Raw genomic sequence first — 21,374 nt, forward strand, 5'->3', positions numbered from 1 at the left:
TGCATGATCACGTAACATCTGAAGTTATACTGTATTTCATTTCATGGAGTGCAGTTTCATAGAAAGGACTTTGCCGACAGACCTTCTACTGCCCCCTACTAATTGATTGTCATAAATAAATGTCTCCCATACTGTTACGGAAATCTTGTATTCTCCTGTCAGTAACCAATCACAACCCTCGTTCGAAAGAATTGACAGGCTCCCGTCAAATCCACGTGGAGGCAGAGTTGCCGATTCTTTTCCGAATTCCAAGAATCCCTTCAATCTCACTGTGTCATTTCAAGGGTCACCAGGATTGTGGCAACTGTGCAATTTTGGGACGAGGGGACAGGATGGAATTGTCAGAGGTGTTTGTGTAGGAAGTCATAAATCTGTAAGTGGGTGTTCAAAGGAGCCACCGAACTGCACTCCTTGAAATAAAATGGAGTATACTTTGAGAAAAACCGACAAGGTGAGACCGCGCCATACGCCAGTAGCGGAAGGATGTGGAACTAATATCACCCGGCTTTCTATCAGCTGATGTGTATTTAGAAAAATATCATTGTATAACGTTTGTGTTGCAGGCTTTGTTTTTTTCATCTATTTTTTTTAACATAATACGATTATCCTTCTGATTTCTAATATCATAGATTAGATTATTGTTGACAGTTTCGATATGTTACGCAACCAGCTCTTGAACGATGTCGTTCGCGGGCTGTCTAGCCTCTCGTGAACGAACTGACTCTTTTGAACGACTCTCTCTTGGGAGCCCGAGCTGACGAGCTGTCATTTGAACGAGGATGTCAACGCAATATGGAGGAAGAAGGGAACATTATTGCTATGGTTCAACGTAGCTCTATACAGTATTTCTAGCACGCGACGAATTTCTGCGCGGCTCAATGTTTCACGAACACGTGTATGGCGAACACTGCATGAGGAAAGACTACCCATTTCACCTACAGTGTGTGCAAAATTTTTACAGAGGGGGCAATGCCAAGCGTCTACGATTTTGTCATCACCGGTTACAAATCGTCAATTGATTCCAGTAATATTATTCTATGGTATTGGAAACACAATTGTTCAATTTCGTTTCTCCATCGTATGATGGATGACAACATGCTAATAATCTCGTTATTTTATACGATGATATGGAGGGACCAAAGTACTAGCGATTTTTACAACTACCAGAGGACGTTTCTTTGGCTACACGGAGTGTTACACAGTATGTCCCGTAGTATCACTACCACAAAGAAACCTGAATATCTTCTAACCTAATAGTGACAGAATAACCGGACTTAGATTTTATGTTAGAAAAACTCACCAAGTTTCAAGAGATCTCCACATATGCGCCTTTGGTGGCAATATCAAGACGGTATGCTATCTCCCTCCATGTGTTCCGAGCATTACAGGTGTGACGGAAGCACAAGCTGGAGCTTTTACACACATTGGATTTTGTACGCTCTAAGTCGCAATCTTTTATGGACAGTGTTGTGAACAGTCGGAATATCCAGCTATGAACTGACCGGTCGAATAGATTTCCTTGGGCTGCGCTGAAATGCTTGCCTAACATCTTCAACTTTAGCTGCGGACACTGTTTTACCGCTTCCCTTCTTTCTTAACACAGTCCTCATGGATGAATATAAAACAGGATGCGAAACTTACTGAGTTTCCCGTAACATCTGAAGTTGTATAGAGCACATCTAGGTCAGAAAGCATGGGTAGACATAACGGCTCGGTTAGAAAAGCCAACGTACTATGGTAGGAACGATCATGATTTTAAAATCAAATGTAGGAAACAGAAAACGGATGTACGTAAATTCTCATTTTTAAATAGAACTATAAATGATTGGAATGACCTACCTGCAGCGGTCTTTGAGGGCTGTCCTTCCTTAAGGAGATTCAAGAATAATTTAAAGAGTTGTGTATAAAGTGAAAATTAAAATTAAGGTGACATTCAACATTTAATTTTTTAAGGTGACATGTATTTATCTAGCCTGACGAGTTTACTTCCTTGGTTTGAATTGTAAATTATTTAAAAATAGCGTGTAAGAGGGCCTTAGACTAGAAATGTTTAGTTTAAATGTAGTTCTGTTTATAAGTATGCATAAGAATGCAATTATTTGACTTATTTGAACTGTTGTATCAGTGAAGCGAGGTGAGTCAGTGAAGTTATGGTTTTACAGTGCAGTGAACAGTTCCGATCAGTGATAATTTATAGCGTCAATGAAATGTGTTCTATAGTGTCAGTGAAATGTGTGCTAAAGTGTCAGTGAAATGCGTCATAGTGCCACTACAGGGAATGAGATGAGAGTAAAGTGAAAGACTATTAAAACTTATGTAGGACCTATACATAATTATGTAGGTTGTGTTGTAAAATTAGGTGTTTTATTATTATTGTGTTAAATTGTATTGTGTATTCTTATTGTATTGTGTATAAAATTGTATATGTGTTGTAAATTGTATTATGTATTGTAAATTTTATTGTGTATAGCTTATCATTCTAACTGTGTATTGTTAATATTGTATATACCACTGCCACGGGGTGCTTGCCCACTTGCAGTGTAAATAAATACATACATACAACACATACTAGAGGCGCTGTTGTAGAAATTATCTTGCTGCCACCTGTTGGGGGGAAGGGCGTTATTACATCTAGCAGCGCACCTGGTGACGAAAATGTTATTACTGTGCAGAAAGTATTCCCTCCCACCCTCATCGATATTCAAAACTAACCCAATTTAAAATAAAACATTTACATTTTTATTCTTCACAGCATTTTCTACTGAAAATTCTTACCGGAGCCAACAGGAAGATAAAAGAGACGATTTCTTTTACAGTACCCAATTAAAATATAACCAAACAGAGAGAAAAAATAAAGCAAAAGGTTAGATAATTGGGATTGTATTCTTTGGGTATTTATTGTACAGCGCAATGGAAAAGTCTGCAAGAACTACTTAGATAGTTCAATTTATTATATTACTATTACTTTACAATACATTCAACAACACTATTTTTACAACGTTCATAAACATCACTGTTTACACACACACGTATCACTTTATGTTCACTTATTAGTAAGTTTCTGTCTGCCATCTTGTCTTCTCGAGCAATATCTCGAACGGATAAATAGAGAACTCTGGGTAATGTAACCAACACGTAGTTCTAATGTTCACCACCTACGACGTTGGGCGCTGATCATCTTATTTCAGCCCCCCGCCGCCAGGTGGTGCTGACTGCAGTTTCGCATCCTATTATATATTTAACCATGCAGAGCTTGTTTCCAACAGCTGATTACACCATTTCACAATGGTATGACGCTCTGGAGCATTAGCACAATATTCCTGACTAAATAATCTTTGCACTGCAATTGGGAACTTCAATTCGGCTAACCTATAATAACATTTCACTTTCTACTGTACTGCGAATTCCGCAATTTTAACTCTACTGGTATGTGTTGTATTTCTAAATTCACTGAGTGACGAGATATTTATGTTTCTTTGTGGTAGTGATTCTACGGGGCACAGGTATAACGGGAGGTTATTATGCTGTGGAACGGAGCCCGTATGAAATGCAAGGCAGACGCTGATAACACAGTCTACTATATACAGTCGCGAAGCTTGGGGTGTTTTTTGGAAATCTCTTGATAAAGCGCTCCAAGCGGTTAGCAACTAGAAACAATAGACTGTCATGGTCGACTTTGGACTGTGTCGTATTTCTATCGAGTGCTAGCTCGTTGCGTATTTCACATTGATGCTTGTGAAATGTTCGTTATCGGTTGTAATGAAAATGTTAATGGCTAAAACATAATAATTGGAATAATAATATGGGACAAGGAGGAGACGTTTGTAGTGCTATAAATTGTAGCAACAATAAGAGAAAGAGGCCAGAGTTATCCTTTGTCCGATTTCCGAAAGATTCAGAAAGGCTCCTGGGTTTCCACAAGAATGCTGTGCAGAAACAAAACTGTTAATTTGATGTTCTTTGTGACTGTTAGAATACATTAAATTTCACAATGAAATGTTTCAGTCTAACCGAAAGGACATTAGATATCGGTTAAAGTTCTGTCACTTAGGCTGCTAAATTTCCAGAGAAATAAAGGTTAGGTCTACTTTTTTTTTCAGAGGATATATTTTTAATTGTAGCTATTAATTTTGTTATTATTTTTATGTGTTATTTTACTAAAGACGTAGAAAAATTAAGTTTGTTTTAATCACATTTATTGATCACGTTTTATTTTCAATTCTGGTGGGATTATTATTGCTTAGGCCTACTTTTTTTTTTCAAAGGATATGTTTTTAATTATAGCTGTTAATTTTGTTGTAATTTTTATTTGTTGCTTTACTAGAGACGTAGAAAAAGTCTGTTACAATAAAATTTATTGATCACGTTTTATTTCCAATTTTGGTGTGATTATTATTGCTTAACCTAATCCCACTTTGTTAACTACGTAAGCCTACACTACAAGTACCGGTACGCGTAAGTTACTCCATTAATTCATATTTCCATTATTATTGTTGTAAAGGGAAATGCAAATTAATATTTACTGGTTTCATAGTTAATTATCGCTATAATCTTGAATGAGTGAAGCTATTATAGTAAATTTCAGTTCGTTTTGCACAAACAAAAATTATATTACTTATTTCTTGCAGGTATCTTCGAGTTTATGGTGGAATTTAATATACTTCATTAAAATAATAAATTAACTTTATGCATTTAATATTTCAATAATGGAAGGAAGGTGTTAATTTTTCCAAAAGAACACGACAACGAAAGTGTAACATATTTTGACGTCTGCTAGGAGAGAGATCTGAGATGATGAGGCGATAGTAGCGATCCTAGTTTGCATTTTTACTACATATTGAGCTTCGCGACTGTATATAGTAGACTGTGCTGATAAGCTACCGGCCAATTCCGCGCGAACCGCAGTACAATGATCTCCCGCTACTTTCAGCATGACCGAGTCTCTTCTCAATGGGACTTTGTGAGGGCTCATTTCAATACCAAATTTCCTAATCGATCGATTGATCGTGGCAGTAACATTCCCTGTCCACCAAAATCTCCGATTTTTCACTGTTTATATGCGAGGATAGAGTCGGGCAGACTGCCTCATATTATCGCCAGTTCTCGGTTGCGTAATCACAGCAGTCTCGAGCAGTGCGCGAGTACCTAACGTAGCCAAAAGACTCTTTGATAGAGAACACGAGATTCTTTTGGTCCCGAGATTACCGAGACTAATAGGAACGAGAATAACAAATTAAGAATTAATCGATACAGATCAGACAGTCTCGGACGTCTAGGAGGGACTGTAGTAACGATAAGAAAGCAATATCGCTCGGGGCGTGCTCCTATAGGAAGCATTGGCTTATACATTTCCCGGTTCTTTAAATATATATCATGTCGTAGCTCCTATAATACTTTATCAATCGCGCTGTAATTTTTTGGATTGATAATCCTGATAATCATAATCTTAATCATCCTAATGATTACGATAATGATGATGATGGTAACAGTAATACTAATAATAATAATAATGATATTTATTTATTTATTTATTTATTTATTTATTTATTTATTTATTTATTTATTTATTTAGAATATTAACGTGCAAAAACAACAGCACAAGGCCAATTACAGTTTTGCACGATACAAAACAGAACAAAACAACAAATGATGATGAGAATGAATGATAGAAAATGGCAATGAGATGAAATATAATGGTCGACATCAATCTTTGATCAAATAATAATTATAAAATTATAAAATTAGTACAATGAGAATTGAAATAATGGAATGGTCTACATGAATCAATAGACCAAATGCAAGAAATATATGGACAAATAATTATTAAAATTAGATCAGTGAGTTAAAACTCAAAGATATACTACACATTAAATGGATCCAAGTTGAATCCATGCAAATTAGCATATTTAATGCATCTGCAGACCGGAGAGAGAGATTTAGGATTCTTATTATAAAACAATTTATGAAATCTTAAACCATTAGCAGGAATACGAAGACTGATATTGCTTATGAAAGATATGATAATAATAATAATAATAATAATAATAATAATAATAATAATAATCGCTGTAGAGTAACGGTTAGCACACCTGACTGTCAAACGATCGGGTTCCTGTTCGAATCTTGGTTGGGACAAGTTAAGACTGGTTCACAATAAACCGAGAACGGAAACGACAACGATAACGGAAATATTGTTAAAATAAATACATTTAAATGTGAGCATTCACAATTGACTTTCATGTTCCCGTTTCCGGGCTCCGGCAATCTTCTCGTTAATTGTGAATGTTCACATTTAAATACATTTATTTTAACATTATTTCTCGTTGTCGTTTCCGTTCCTGGTTTATTGTGAACCAGCCTTTACCTGGCTGAGGTTTCTCGCCTCAACCCATTGAGAGCAAATGCTGGATAACTTTCGGCGCTGGACCCTGGACTCATTTCGCTGGCATTATCATCTCATTCAGACGCTAGATAGCTATAGCAGTTGATAAAGCGTCGTAAAGTAACTAATTTAATAATAATAACCCCCTTTTATTCTCTGTTGTTATGATAAAGCAAATATAAATGACACTCAGGAGGAAACGCAGAATAAATATGGGGGGAAATGCCCGTTATTATTCGGTTGAGAAGCTTTTGTCATCCAGCCTGCTCTCAAAAAACTTGAAAGTTAGAATTTATAAAACAGTTATATTACCGGTTGTTCTGTATGATTGTGAAATTTGGACTCTCACTTTGAGGAACAGAGGTTAAGGGTGTTCGAGAATAAGATTCTTAGGAAGATATTTGGGGCTAAGAGGGCTGGAGTATGGAGGAAGTTGCACAACGTAGAACTGCACGTATTGTACTCTTCACCTGACATAATTAGGAATATTAAATTCAGAGGTTTGAAATGGGCAGAACATCTAGCATGTATGGGCGAATCCAGAAATGGATATAGAGTGTTAGTTCGATGGCCGGAGGAAAAGGACGTTTGGAGAGGCAGAGACGTAGATGGGAAGATAATATAAAAATGGATATGATGGTAGAGACTGAATTAATCTTGCTCAGGATAGAGACCGATGGCGGGCTTATGTGAGAGCAGCAATGAACCTCCGGGTTTATTAAAACGCATTTGTAAGTAATTATGATCAATTTGCATTTTATCAGTTGGGAAACAAAAATATCTTTTGTCAGAGTCTTTGGTTCTTTATAATAATAAATAAGTATTATTTTATTTCGTCCTTACACAGCGCAATAATTACCCATGCTGATGAAGATGCCCTTGCATAACAACGAAACATCCAGATGTGAACGCGCAATATAATAATAATAATAATAATAATAATAATAATAATAATAATACAGTCGTGTGATATCCATTACTATAGCGTATACAAAACACTATCGAATGATTAAATATGGAATTTCAACGAAATGCTGATAGCGAGAAAGTATATCATAGCTCCAACCATAACTTGTTATTGTTTTAGACTAGCTTAGGATTAGGTAACGACTGAAAGTGCTTTTCCGGAAAGGCAATAAATAATAGTTCATTAAAATAGTGCGACTTCTGTAAGAATGTCGACAATCATAATGTGCTGCATTATTGCATACCACACTGCTGTGCCTTCTTAAATTATTTTATGAACATTAATATTTCAGAAAGAGTCACGAATTGCAGTGATGAGCGGCAATTAAGCCGGCAGTCAGTGTACGGAGTGTACGCATTTTATAACGATAAGTCGGCCGTGCGATAACAGGCCGGGACCAGGTATTCCTCCTTCCCGAGAGTGCAAATCTTGAGAATACAATTCTCGGAACTGGTGTTATCGGCCAGCTAGTCTCGCCTGCGAGAACGAGCGGGAGTAAGAGGCTGTTTGCCCGACTCTATGTGAGGAACATATTCCTGAAGTTATACTACTTATTTTTGGGATATCTATATATTAAATGCAGTTTCCGCCGTTTTGAACTCACAATACAAGATGTTTATGGCGTTGGATGAAGAGTAAATTGTACAGAAGGAAAGTTCATACACGAGACTAACTGCTCGCTCGCATAATGGATACCGGTACCTTGCCGGCGCCAAAGAACGTCACGTTTCGATGAGCAACACATCAAAAAATTTAAAATTTAAATTATGGTTTATTTAACTATGCTCGCAACTGCCGAGGTTATATCAGCGTCGCCGGTGTGCCGGAATTTTGTCCCGCAGGAGTTCTTTTACATCCCAGTAAATCTATTGACATGAGCCTGTCGCATTTAAATTAAGCACACTTAAATGCCATCGACTTGGGCCGGGATTGAACCCGCAAACTCGAGCCCAGAAGGTCAGCGCTATACCGACTACGCTACCCAGGCCGACTGCAACACAGCATCTTCTCGTACAAGTTGAAATATATACAGGGTGTTTAAAAAATACGGGGCATAATTTCAGGTATGTATTTCCCACATGTATACAATCAAAATAATTCATTACAACATGTGTTCGGAAATGCTTCATTTCCGAGTTATGGCCTTCACAACATTGAAATTCACCGGAACGTTTTTCTTTCCGCAGGTCGTTGTCATTACAGAAGATGTTCAAAATGTTCACCTCCTGCTTGAATACAGACCTCACAACGATGTCTCATTGACCTGCGAATACGATCCCAAACTCCAGGAGTATTGCGTATGTCCTCAGAACATGCCACAATTCGATTCCGAAGGGATTCCAAATCAGGCACCAGAGACGAATAAACCAATGATTTTAAATGTCCCCACAAGTAGAAATCGAGAGGGTTCAGATCAGGTGAGCGTGGAGGCCAAGCAATTGGGCCACCTCTAGCTATCCATCGATCAGGAAACCTTCGATCCAAGTACCGGCGAGCCGTACGACTGAAGTGTACAGGAACGCCATCATGCAAGAAGTGAATGTGTTGACTGATCAGTGGAGTGTCTTCTAAAACATGAGGTATGGTGTTTTCCAGGAAGTTTGTGTACGCCTGCCCCGTAAGTCTGTTTACAAGTACATGGGGTCCAACTAATCGATCACCAATGATACCGGCCCACATTTTGAGGGAGAACCGCACCTGGTGATGAGATGGAACAGTTGCACGCGGGTTTTCATACGCCCATACATGCTGATTGTGGAAATTTGTTATGCCATCTCGTGTGAACTGTGCTTCATCTGTAAATATAAGTCGGAGGCACCGATTTTGGCAGATGACCTCAATAACATTTCCAGTATGCGAGCCAAAGTTTTGTGAGAACTCCAAGAACGAATTGCAATAAGGCTGTCTGTCGTTGTTTATATGTTCACACTCGCCTCTCGTATCGTCACTATTAGACTAATTAATACACACACCACAGTACAGTCCGATTCATGGGAGTGCCGTAAATGACTTTCGTTCGCCTCCTGCATTTTCTAAATTAAGAGGAAGAAAGCATTGCATAACCAGAACAAGAAATTATTGCAAATGTTCATTACTTCAAGAAGCGACAGGCGAAAAATAGATATGAGTTGTGTCGAATTGTCTTCATTAATAACAAACTTTCATGAAGTACGAGAATAAGTTGAGGAAGCGACAGGAATCGACACGTTGGATAACTAACCGAAAGAATAGGTATGCTGCAATAAGGAAATACGTAATTCGATAATCTACGAGATTCGATCCGATACTGTGGATTGAGTCTCGGCGTAGCTCAGTGGTTAGAGATCCTAGAGCGTGTAGCTGGGAGTCAAGAGTTCAATACCCGGCCCCGGAGCGAATTTTTCTCAATTAATAACCTATGGTAATTCGATAAACCAAGCAAAAAACCTTTTTTTTTATGAACTTTCCTCAAAATTATGGTGAACAATTTGTTTAAATATCTCTAATACTTTTCGAGTTATGACCTAAAACGTGAGACTGTGTAAATTGACTTGGTCATTTAAATATGGACAGATCTTCTCATCTTCATACATTTGTCGCTCATTGCCGTATAACTTAAATTTTCCAAATCCGTTTCCCTCATAACTTCGACATTTTTCAAGATAATACATTTATGACATTTTACATGCAAGTGCATGTCACACTAGAGAACAAGCCCTGTCTTTGGCATTGTTTTACCATTTTAAGTTATTTTTAATTAATATTTTTTTACGTAAAGCAATAACGTTTGCAATTACTCATGGCAAAAGAAAAATATTTCTTATTTATATATTTATCTGGTAAAGCAGAATTTCTTAACACACATTGTGACGAAAATAGAGAAGAAAGCATTTAAAAATATTAAAAATCGAAAAAAAATATCGGAGAAATCAATTTTCCCTGCACAGATAGCAACAATTGAAAAACAGAATTACTATTCGCAATACATACTTAATGGATTCCAAAAAAAACTGTCTATTAATCTAGAAGTATTGCCTCATGACTATACTAAATTCCAACACAAAATTCATTGAAGATATGTAGAAATTATATTTTTGGATTTTGGTAAATTCATACTGTGGAAATGTGTTACATTTACATACCTCCTTAAATGCATATGTTAATTGTGTTTTGTCTGCGTTACTCGATGCTTTATTTTCTTTTTAATACAATTCAGAGTACTGAATCTGGCATAGCCTACAAATTTTATTATCCGTAATTTTCGTCTTGAGAACACTTCTGATATCAAATTTAATTCCTCGCCCATTTTTGTCCGACTCTACCATTTGAGGGATAAATCCGGACAAAATAATATATTCGTATTCTGTGATCCCAAAGATCTCCAGATATCAACTTTCATCGAGATTGGACGACTTGAGATTTTTCATTCCCTTCTGCCTTTTCACTATTCCTTAGATGGTATTTAAAAAATCGAAAAATGTTTAATCAGAATTGTTGAGAGTAACCTTCATTTTAAATGTTACGTCTCTACGTCGGCTAGTTCAAATACTTGAGTGAAATTTTTATACTGTCATCTCCTTTCTCTCCCCTCTCTGCTCTTTGGGGGATAAAAAAATCCTCAAAAGTTATCTGAATGTATTACATAATGTTGCATTTTTTTTACATTCCTTATACATTTTAGAAACAATTCTGAGAGATGAGATGAACAGTATAACTCAATTTTATAAAGGAGCCTTTGTTTTAAATTTAAGGGCTGAATGGCTGCTGGTTCAAAAATGAACCTGTACATTTTGATCATCATTACCTCCTATTTTACATTCCTTAATGTTCGTATTTCGTAAAACTCCGTCTTATCTTTTGACTAAGGATTAACAGAAACCTGCACACAGGGTTTAAGGAGATTTAAGATGATTAGTCCGTTGATTATAGAATAGTTTTTATATATACAGTATATATATATATATATATATATATATATATATATATATATATACATATATATATATATATGTAGATTGTCTTTATACTTTATAGTAAAGAGGCAAAGATTATGCAGCGACAACTGGAATTATCTCGAAAACAGTGTGCCGGGGACTTCTCTTTTCATACGCATGCACACATACTGCATAGACTACTGTAGTTGTATAAAAGTGGTTGTATGTGCATTGTGTTTGGAGGTGACTGTCCATCCGAGTCCACTAGGATAATCAGGAATGTATGTTTACTCTTTTGTCTCACCCATCCCAGCTGCAATTTGCTTGCAACGAAGATAAACGACCTTGCAGCTAAGAGTAACTCGCTCTGGAGTTCTGATTAATAAAATCCATCTGCCTAAATCGATGGCGTCAACTATAATACCAAGGCAGGAAAGTTCGGATTTACACCACACTGCTGCAAGAACCACTGACAGAACCTAACTCGTGCAGGGTAATCTGCTGGTGACAGGGCCTGTACACGTTGCAAATGATAAGGATACAATTGATACTCTTTCAACAGTCTCCAGACAGTCGTATGAGGAACATTGACTTGCAACGCTACCCTTCGTGTGCTGATAGAAGGAGTCATGTTCACAGCATCCAGAATCTCCTCCTGTACTTCTGGAGTTGTAGATCTTGGTCGTTCCCTTCCCAAATCAGGAGAGTTAAATTTTCCATACTCGCACAGACGGTAATGGAAACGTACAAATGTCTTCCGATCTGGACATTGACGCTGTGGGTACCTCTCCTGGTACAAACGACGAGCCAGCGCAGCATTGCCGTCCGCCTTACCGTACATGAAGTGTATCTGTGCCAGTTCTTGATTTGAATACATGTCGCACAGTCTAACGCCTACACAACACTGAATATATATATATATATATATATATATATATATATATATATATATATATATATATACTTACTGGCTTTTAAGGAACCCGGAGGTTCATTGCCGTCCTCACATAAGCCCGCCACTGGTCCCTATCCTGAGCAAAATTAATCCATTCTCTATCATCATATCCCACTTCCCTCAAATCCATTTTAATATTATCTTCCCATCTACGTCTCGGCCTCCCTAAAGGTCTTTTTCCCTCCGGCCTCCCAACTAACACTCTATATGCATTTCTGGATTCGCCCATACGTGCTACATGCCCTGCCCATCTCAAACGTCTGGATTATATCAGGTGAAGAATACAATGCGTGCAGTTCTGTCTTGTGTAACTTTCTCCATTCTCCTGTAACTTCATCCCTCTTAGCCCCAAATATTTTCCTAAGAATCTTATTCTCAAACACCCGTAGTCTCTGTTCCTCTCTCAAAGTGAGAGTCCAAGTTTCACAACCATACAGAACAACCGGTAATATAACTGTTTTATAAATTCTAACTTTCAGATTTTTCGACAGCAGACTGGATGATAAAAGCTTCTCAACCGAATAATGACGGGCATTTCCCATATTTATTCTGTATTTAATTTCCTCCCGAGTATCATTTATATTTGTTACTGTTGCTCCCAGATATTTGAACTTCTCCACCTCTTCAAAAGATAAATTTCCAATTTTTATATTTCCATTTCGTACAATATTCTCGTCACAAGACATAATCATATACTTTGTCTTTTCGGGATTTACTTCCAAACCTATCTCTTTACTTGCTTCCAGTAAAATTCCCGTGTTTTCCCTAATCGTTTGTGGATTTTCTCCTAACATATTCACGTCATCCGCATAGACAAGCAGCTCATGTAACCCGTTCAATTCCAAACCCTCTCTGTTATCCTGGACTTTCCTAATGGCATACTCTAGAGAAAAGTTAAAAAGTAAAGGTGATAGTGCATCTCCTTGCTTTAGCCCACAGTGAATTGGAAAAGCATCTGACAGAAACTGACCTATACGAACTCTGCTGTACGTTTCACTGAGAAACATTTCAATTAATCGAACTAGTTTCTTGGGAATACCAAATTCAATAAGAATATCATATAAAACTTCTCTCTTAACCGTGTCATATGCCTTTTTGAAATCTATGAATAACTGATGCACTGTACCCTTATCCTTCCATTTTTTCTCCATTATCTGTCGAATACAAAATATCTGGTCAATAGTTGATCTATTACGCCTAAAACCACATTGATGATCCCCAATAATTTCATCTACATATGGAGTTAATCTTCTCAAAAGAATATTGGACAAAATTTTGTACGACGTCAACAAAAGTGATATTCCTCGAAAGTTGCTACAGTTAGTCTTGTCCCCCTTCTTAAAGATAGGTACGATAATGGACTCCTTCCATTGTTCTGGTACAATTTCCTTTTCCCAAATAGCAAGTACAAGCTTATAAATTTCTGCTCACGTCTCTGTAAAAGCTGAGCTGTCTTAGCTCTTTTCTGAAAACAATTTCTGTTAGGAATTGGACGTTTACGTAATATTATACACTGTTTAAAATTACTTACATAAAAGGGCCTCGTTAAGTAATTAACTGTCACGTGATTCCCCCCCCCCTTTCTACGATCCTGCGGCATAATCACTTGGACGGACAGTAGATAGATAGCATGTCTGAGTAATTTGATCTATGTGGGTCGGGCAGAAGTGAAGATTGAATTTATAGCACGTAAGGTAGCCTTTTTTAGAGTAGGTACACAATTGTTTCAACATGAGTTACTAGTACGAAGGACGAAACTGGCAATTGGAATTAGATGCAATAGTCTATAGTGTGATAATATGCACAAAAGAACTGAAGCCTGTATCGAAATGAACGGCCACCATTTTCAAAAATGTTTAAATATTCAATTTAACTTCTTTCTCTATATTGTACGCTAATGTGCTGTGGACAGTATAATATACACTGCATAATGAATACGTTCGCATGGATAACTCAGTTCGTGAGTAAAAACACTTATTCTTAATACAGTACTGTATTTTGATTAAACAAAAACCTAATGAAAATTATCGAACTCAAAATCGCGATATTTCTAGTTTACGTAAATGGATTAATTACTTTTCTTCCCTCCTATACCTAGTAGAGTGATTTGTTTGTGTTTTACGCCAGTATCATCGAACTACAGTCGTGGAAGGGGGTATTAAACTGTGATTCCGGTTCTCTAAAGGTATAGCCAGGTTAATATTAAAAATGTTAGTAAAAATAAAATGATGTCCCTGTATACGCCTAATACATGTTCTTCAGTTGAAGACGTAATTATTCCACCAGTGTTCAGTTCTTTGAAGATGTAATCGAATACAGTTTATTGGTGCCTTTCGCAACTATTCATAATTAGCAATATGAAAAGCCAAGGCAGTTATAGTTACTTTCATTTTTTTTTTTCGATTGTACGTTGCACTTGAGTAAAATACAGACCATAGTTTAAAAAAAGTGTACTATGATAACATAATTGCCTATGTTAGTAGAATTTAACATGCATACATACTGTATATTCACAACTACTTTTCTAGTGCAAATTAAAATGCTGCAATAGTGTGATAGTTACTTTAAAACAGTTTACATAAAATTACTGTCCAAGAAACTCTTAGTGAAACGTAATCGACGAAGCCAACCATGCTCCTTACTTTCATCTGCAGAGATTCGCTGTCTTGCTTCTTGAAGTGGAGTGGCCTCCAACTCAATTTTTTCTGCTGCTTGCGAGAGCGACATTGCCGGTTTATGTTACTTCAGAATGGTTTCTCCTCTAGAAGAAAGTCCTGTCACAGAACTATAGCAAGAGTTCCCATGCCCACAACAGGCGAGGTGCAAAACCTTCACGTTGTAGTCTTGGTTATCATTTCCAGCCCACACAACCAACCACGTAAACAGCAATTCTTTCCACGTGAGATTTACACGAGGAAAATGCAAATATTGATACACACAGTAGCCTACGTTAAAGACGCAACTGCTATTTGCACATATAAACCTCTCCAAACGTCATCTCCCATAAGGCTCAAACTATACTAATTATATTCTTGAGAAGAATGGCAAATTCTACGATTACTGACAACACTAAAAGTGAAAATGATAGGGAACATCTACACGCAGATATAATAATACGATACTACTATAAATCCTCAAGATGCAGGAAAATCTATGTGTAAATAATCATAAGTACATAGTTTGATTGGAATAAAAGACACTAGGCACTGGCAAACGAACTCTATTTCTGACAAGGGGACATCTCGACGCAACGAAACACATACCAAGTTACAGGATAAGAAGTGTAGATTTCAACATAGGCCTAACTATGTAGGTATCATGTCATTTTAGAAGGCTGCTTTTAAAACGATGCTGTCTTTAAGTTTTTTTCTTTACTATTCATAGATTGCACCAGGTAACGCTGTATGAAGTTCTAATTTTGAATCTCAATACATATACCTTTTTCTCATTATTTTCTAAAATTACAAAAATGTCAAATTAGCATTGCATAACACGCTATTATTTAGTTTCACATGCATTTAAACACATTTCTGTTGTCTGTCGTCTGTCGTTTGTCTGTTTAAACATATGTACGATGAAATTCAATAAATTTAGGTGTTATATAATTACAATGTATAATTAGTGAAGAATAAAAATATGAATTAATAACGCAAAAGAAAAAAATGAATGTAATAAAAATAAAACTTCTATATACGCGCACGTTCTCACTGCACGCCATATTTCGCAATTGTTCAGTCAGTTGTTTATCATAATAATGATATTACCACTTACAGTTTATTTTCGTGAAACAATATTCGACACGTATTATTTACTAAGTACCCAAACCAAAAGATTACTTTCAGTTTTGTAGATTACACAAGCTTCTGTTGGTATTAAAACATTTATGCAGCTTGCATTTACACTGTGAAAATCAAAGTACTGGACAAAGGGATTAACATAGAAATCAGTTTTCCTCAAATACTCCCTTCCCTGTTTAAATGTTTTTTTTTTTAATGTTATGTTTTATTTAACGACGCTCGCAACTGCAGAGGTTATATCAGCGTCGCCGGATGTGCCGGAATTTTGTCCCGCAGGAGTTCTTTTACATGCCGGTAAATCTACTGACATGAGCCTGTCGCATTTAAGCACACTTAAATGCCATCGACCTGGCCCGGGATCGAACCCGCAACCTTGGGCATAGAAGGCCAGCGCTATACCAACTTGCCAACCAGGTCGACCCTTCCCTGTTCATTTCAGGGAAAATGTTATAAGTATATTTTTTTAAGAATTATAAAACGAATCAGAATATAACACAAATTTGCTATATGAACAACTTTCCTGTGTTAATATGAAACTATGATAGTAATTTACCATAGCCATAGTAAACTTGTATCTATAAGTAACAGATTTACCAAATCTTAAGCGATAAATGTGTTTAATCAAGATGTATAATTAATTTTTTTACACTTTAGAATTTCTCATTAGAGAATTTTCCTTCTCCACTTTGTCCTGACTTTTCTTTGCATATATATATATATATATATATATATATATATATATATATATATATATAATTTATTTATTTATTTAGGTTACTGTTACAGAAAAATAGCAGTGCTACTACTTTTATTAATGAGAGGATTCAGAGAGTCATAACCAAAGCTCGGAACTTGGGGACGTGTGTCTTTGAACGTGGCTAAGCGACCGGACTTCAATGTCAACAAACTCCCGCTTCCAGCACAGAGGTACTGTTAGGTCTGCTATAAAGGTGGTTCCTGGCCGGAACAACATATTGATAATATTATGGTAGGTTGAAACAAGTAATTTTATAGCATATATATAAATAAACATGCAAAATATATCAAATTTACAGTTCTGCTCTGTATATTTTATTACAGTGTATGACTACATACATTCGAAGATTTTCGAACCCATAACTTCTTCGTCTGTTAGTTGAACATGATTTGAAACGAAAGAAACTTATTTCCACGTCACATGAAGTGTGTTACTGTTACAGAAAAATAGCAGTGCTACTACTTTTATTAATGAGAGGATTCAGAGAGTCATAACCAAAGCTCGGAACTTGGGGACGTGTGTCTTTGAACGTGGCTAAGCGACCGGACTTCAATGTCAACAAACTCCCGCTTCCAGCACAGAGGTACAGTCAGGTCTGCTATAAAGGTAGTTCCTGGCCGGAACAACATGTTGATAATATTATGGTAGGTTGAAACACGTAATTTTATAGCATATATATAAATAAACATGCAAAATATATCAAATTTACAGTTCTGCTCTGTATATTTTATTACAGTGTATGACTACATACATTCGAAGATTTTCGAACCCATAACTTCTTCGTCTGTTAGTTGAACATGATTTGAAACGAAAGAAACTTATTTCCACGTCACATGAAGTGTGTTACTGTTACAGAAAAATAGCAGTGCTACTACTTTTATTAATGAGAGGATTCAGAGAGTCATAACCAAAGCTCGGAACTTGGGGACGTGTGTCTTTGAACGTGGCTAAGCGACCGGACTTCAATGTCAACAAACTCCCGCTTCCAGCACAGAGGTACTGTCAGGTCTGCTATAAAGGTAGTTCCTGGCCGGAACAACATGTTGATAATATTATGGTAGGTTGAAACACGTAATTTTATAGCATATATATAAATAAACATGCAAAATATATCAAATTTACAGTTCTGCTCTGTATATTTTATTACAGTGTATGACTACATACATTCGAAGATTTTCGAACCCATAACTTCTTCGTCTGTTAGTTGAACATGATTTGAAACGAAAGAAACTTATTTCCACGTCACATGAAGTGTGTTACTGTTACAGAAAAATAGCAGTGCTACTACTTTTATTAATGAGAGGATTCAGAGAGTCATAACCAAAGCTCGGAACTTGGGGACGTGTGTCTTTGAACGTGGCTAAGCGACCGGACTTCAATGTCAACAAACTCCCGCTTCCAGCACAGAGGTACTGTCAGGTCTGCTATAAAGGTAGTTCCTGGCCGGAACAACATGTTGATAATATTATGGTAGGTTGAAACACGTAATTTTATAGCATATATATATAAATAAACATGCAAAATATATCAAATTTACAGTTCTGCTCTGTATATTTTATTACAGTGTATGACTACATACATTCGAAGATTTTCGAACCCATAACTTCTTCGTCTGTTAGTTGAACATGATTTGAAACGAAAGAAACTTATTTCCACGTCACATGAAGTGTGTTACTGTTACAGAAAAATAGCAGTGCTACTACTTTTATTAATGAGAGGATTCAGAGAGTCATAACCAAAGCTCGGAACTTGGGGACGTGTGTCTTTGAACGTGGCTAAGCGACCGGACTTCAATGTCAACAAACTCCCGCTTCCAGCACAGAGGTACTGTCAGGTCTGCTATAAAGGTAGTTCCTGGCCGGAACAACATGTTGATAATATTATGGTAGGTTGAAACACGTAATTTTATAGCATATATATAAATAAACATGCAAAATATATCAAATTTACAGTTCTGCTCTGTATATTTTATTACAGTGTATGACTACATACATTCGAAGATTTTCGAACCCATAACTTCTTCGTCTGTTAGTTGAACATGATTTGAAACGAAAGAAACTTATTTCCACGTCACATGAAGTGTGTTACTGTTACAGAAAAATAGCAGTGCTACTACTTTTATTAATGAGAGGATTCAGAGAGTCATAACCAAAGCTCGGAACTTGGGGACGTGTGTCTTTGAACGTGGCTAAGCGACCGGACTTCAATGTCAACAAACTCCCGCTTCCAGCACAGAGGTACTGTTAGGTCTGCTATAAAGGTGGTTCCTGGCCGGAACAACATATTGATAATATTATGGTAGGTTGAAACAAGTAATTTTATAGCATATATATAAATAAACATGCAAAATATATCAAATTTACAGTTCTGCTCTGTATATTTTATTACAGTGTATGACTACATACATTCGAAGATTTTCGAACCCATAACTTCTTCGTCTGTTAGTTAAACATGATTTGAAACAAAATAAACTTATTTCCACGTCACATGAAGTGAGGGAGCAAACTTAAAATACTGAATGTTTTCACTGTCAGCAGTTGCTAGCTGATCTCGTATCTGAGAAAGATAAGTATCCTAAATTTTTCTCGAAAATAGTTTTCAATTTCTGTGTCACTACTAGGGAAGGTTCCACTACGACTTGATCCATGGCTATGGACAAATTTTCCACCGATTTAAGAGACTGCAATGTCTTTCAATGAATGCCCGTTTCCAGTCTCTAGTTTATGTGTGGCACAACTTACAAAATATAAACTCTCCATTCGAAGAAAATAATGTATCTCCTCAGAATTCCTCCACGAAATTCTGTACATAAAATTTAAGAAATATATTTTCAAACTTCTATAATACCCATTCGAATAACACGTATTTTCTCATTCCTCTAACAGACCGTTTACCTGTAATTCTCTGAATGTCATTTGCTTCGACATGACACAGTTTCTTCGTTCGTCTTCCTGTCATTCGATATGACCACTTTCTTAGTACACACGACTGTCCCCGAGCTCTTGCAGGGTGAGCTTTGTATACGTTGTACCTGTAACCTTACTCATGCGCACGACACACAAGTCCCCAAGTTCCGAGCTTTGGTCATAACTTCCAAAACGAAAAAAGCTTATAGGCTATGTACAGACACGAAAATAAAATTTGGAGCTCCCTTATTGTATATGTTTCGCTTACAACATACTGCGCATGTGCAGTAAATAAGAGCCCCTGTACAAATTTAATTCACAAAACTTCTCACCATTCGTGAGCTGGCTGCCACAAGGGACAAAGAGCACTTAACCATATAAATGTTTACAAGTTCATTAAACTATTGATTTTGTTTTGACAATGAAACTCCTACAAGTACAAAGCTGCGAAAACACTTTTACATTAGTGCAAATATACCTAGTTTTAGAGAGGTAAGTGTTACAAAAAAAGTAAAGAATGCTAATGAACTTAGTTTCATTTCGAATATAGGTGTTGCTTCAGGAGAGCAATTGATCCTTTCAATGCAGCTAAAGTTACAATCGGAATAATAAATGTAGGTATTCTAAGCCTCTTAAACATATCTTTCATGAAGAGAGTAGCGGTACCTCTTGCTCCTACCGGAAGTCCGATTATTTCATGCTGTTTACGGACGGTCATGCGAAATTGTTGCCTATATACAGATGGACTCCCATCAAGATTCGCTCCAAATTTTAATTCCGTATCTGTACATAGGTCCGAAATGCTTGGTTTCCGACTTATAGGCTGTCACATGTCACAACCGGAATGTTCCACATATGATTTTCTGCAACATAAGATACTATTTTAACACAATCTAGTAGTTGTCCGATTAGTGGTGCATCTTGATTGAATGTTGTTGAGACCATACATGCTTTTTCTGGAAATTCACGATTCCATCTCGTGTGAACTGTGCTTCATCTCTGCAGGTCCCATATTTACGCACGAGCCACAGAGCGGCAAATTCGTAGGGGCGGCACAATTTTGAGAAAAAAAGCAGTTTAAAATAAATTTTCGATATTTTCTTCCTTCGGAGACGCTTGCATTAGATAGTACGAGTAGTATGTTGCATTTTATGTTACATTGCTGTTACTTGCCACTATTTTTACGTTTGACTGTCAAATGTCTTAAGATTTGGATAAGTCGGTGTGGGAGGGGGCGCAAATTTTTTTCCAGGCCCATGGCCATAGCACTACCTAAATACAGGGCTGCATCTATGAAATTCTGTAAGGCAGGGAGATTAGATATTAGCACATTGCTGCAGAACACTACTCGCAGAGGTGACACGTTGCCGATAGTAGGGATACAACTGGTGTTCTCGCAACTCTCTCCAGAGGAATATTCACTTACTTTGCTAACCTTCGTGTGCTGATTTCAGGAGTCGCATTCACAATATCCAGAAGCTCCTCCTTTTGCGCAGAAGTCCTATTTCTCGGCCTTTCCCTTTCTACAAAACGAGGTACAAAATTCACACAGGCGGCAATGGTTACTAACATCTCTGTGGGAACCTTTCTTGGTAGAAACGACGAGTCTTTATAGCATTGCCGTCCATAAAACCATGCATGAAGCGCATATCTTCTCGCTTCCAATTTCTGTACGAGCTATTCCATCTCAAATCGA

General features: G+C 36.9%; 1 protein-coding gene across 15 annotated transcripts in view; it reads right to left on the minus strand.

The window, feature by feature from the left end:
- LOC138705188 (band 7 protein AGAP004871-like) overlaps positions 1-21,374 on the minus strand; it is a 683,889-nt gene that overhangs the window by 159,412 nt on the left and 503,103 nt on the right. Inside the window, exon 2 of one of the 15 annotated variants that reach the window (XM_069833916.1) lies at positions 14,861-15,061. The exons of 13 other annotated variants lie outside the window; for them this stretch is intronic. In XM_069833916.1, the coding sequence (XP_069690017.1) occupies positions 14,861-14,945 (85 nt within the window). In that variant the 5' untranslated portion in view covers positions 14,946-15,061. The remainder of the gene's footprint in view (positions 1-14,860; positions 15,062-21,374) is intronic. One more of the 15 variants, XM_069833918.1, reaches the window with a different exon arrangement.

The sequence above is a fragment of the Periplaneta americana genome, chromosome 8, assembly GCF_040183065.1.
Source record: "Periplaneta americana isolate PAMFEO1 chromosome 8, P.americana_PAMFEO1_priV1, whole genome shotgun sequence".
In the NCBI taxonomy this organism is placed as follows: domain Eukaryota; kingdom Metazoa; phylum Arthropoda; class Insecta; order Blattodea; family Blattidae; genus Periplaneta; species Periplaneta americana.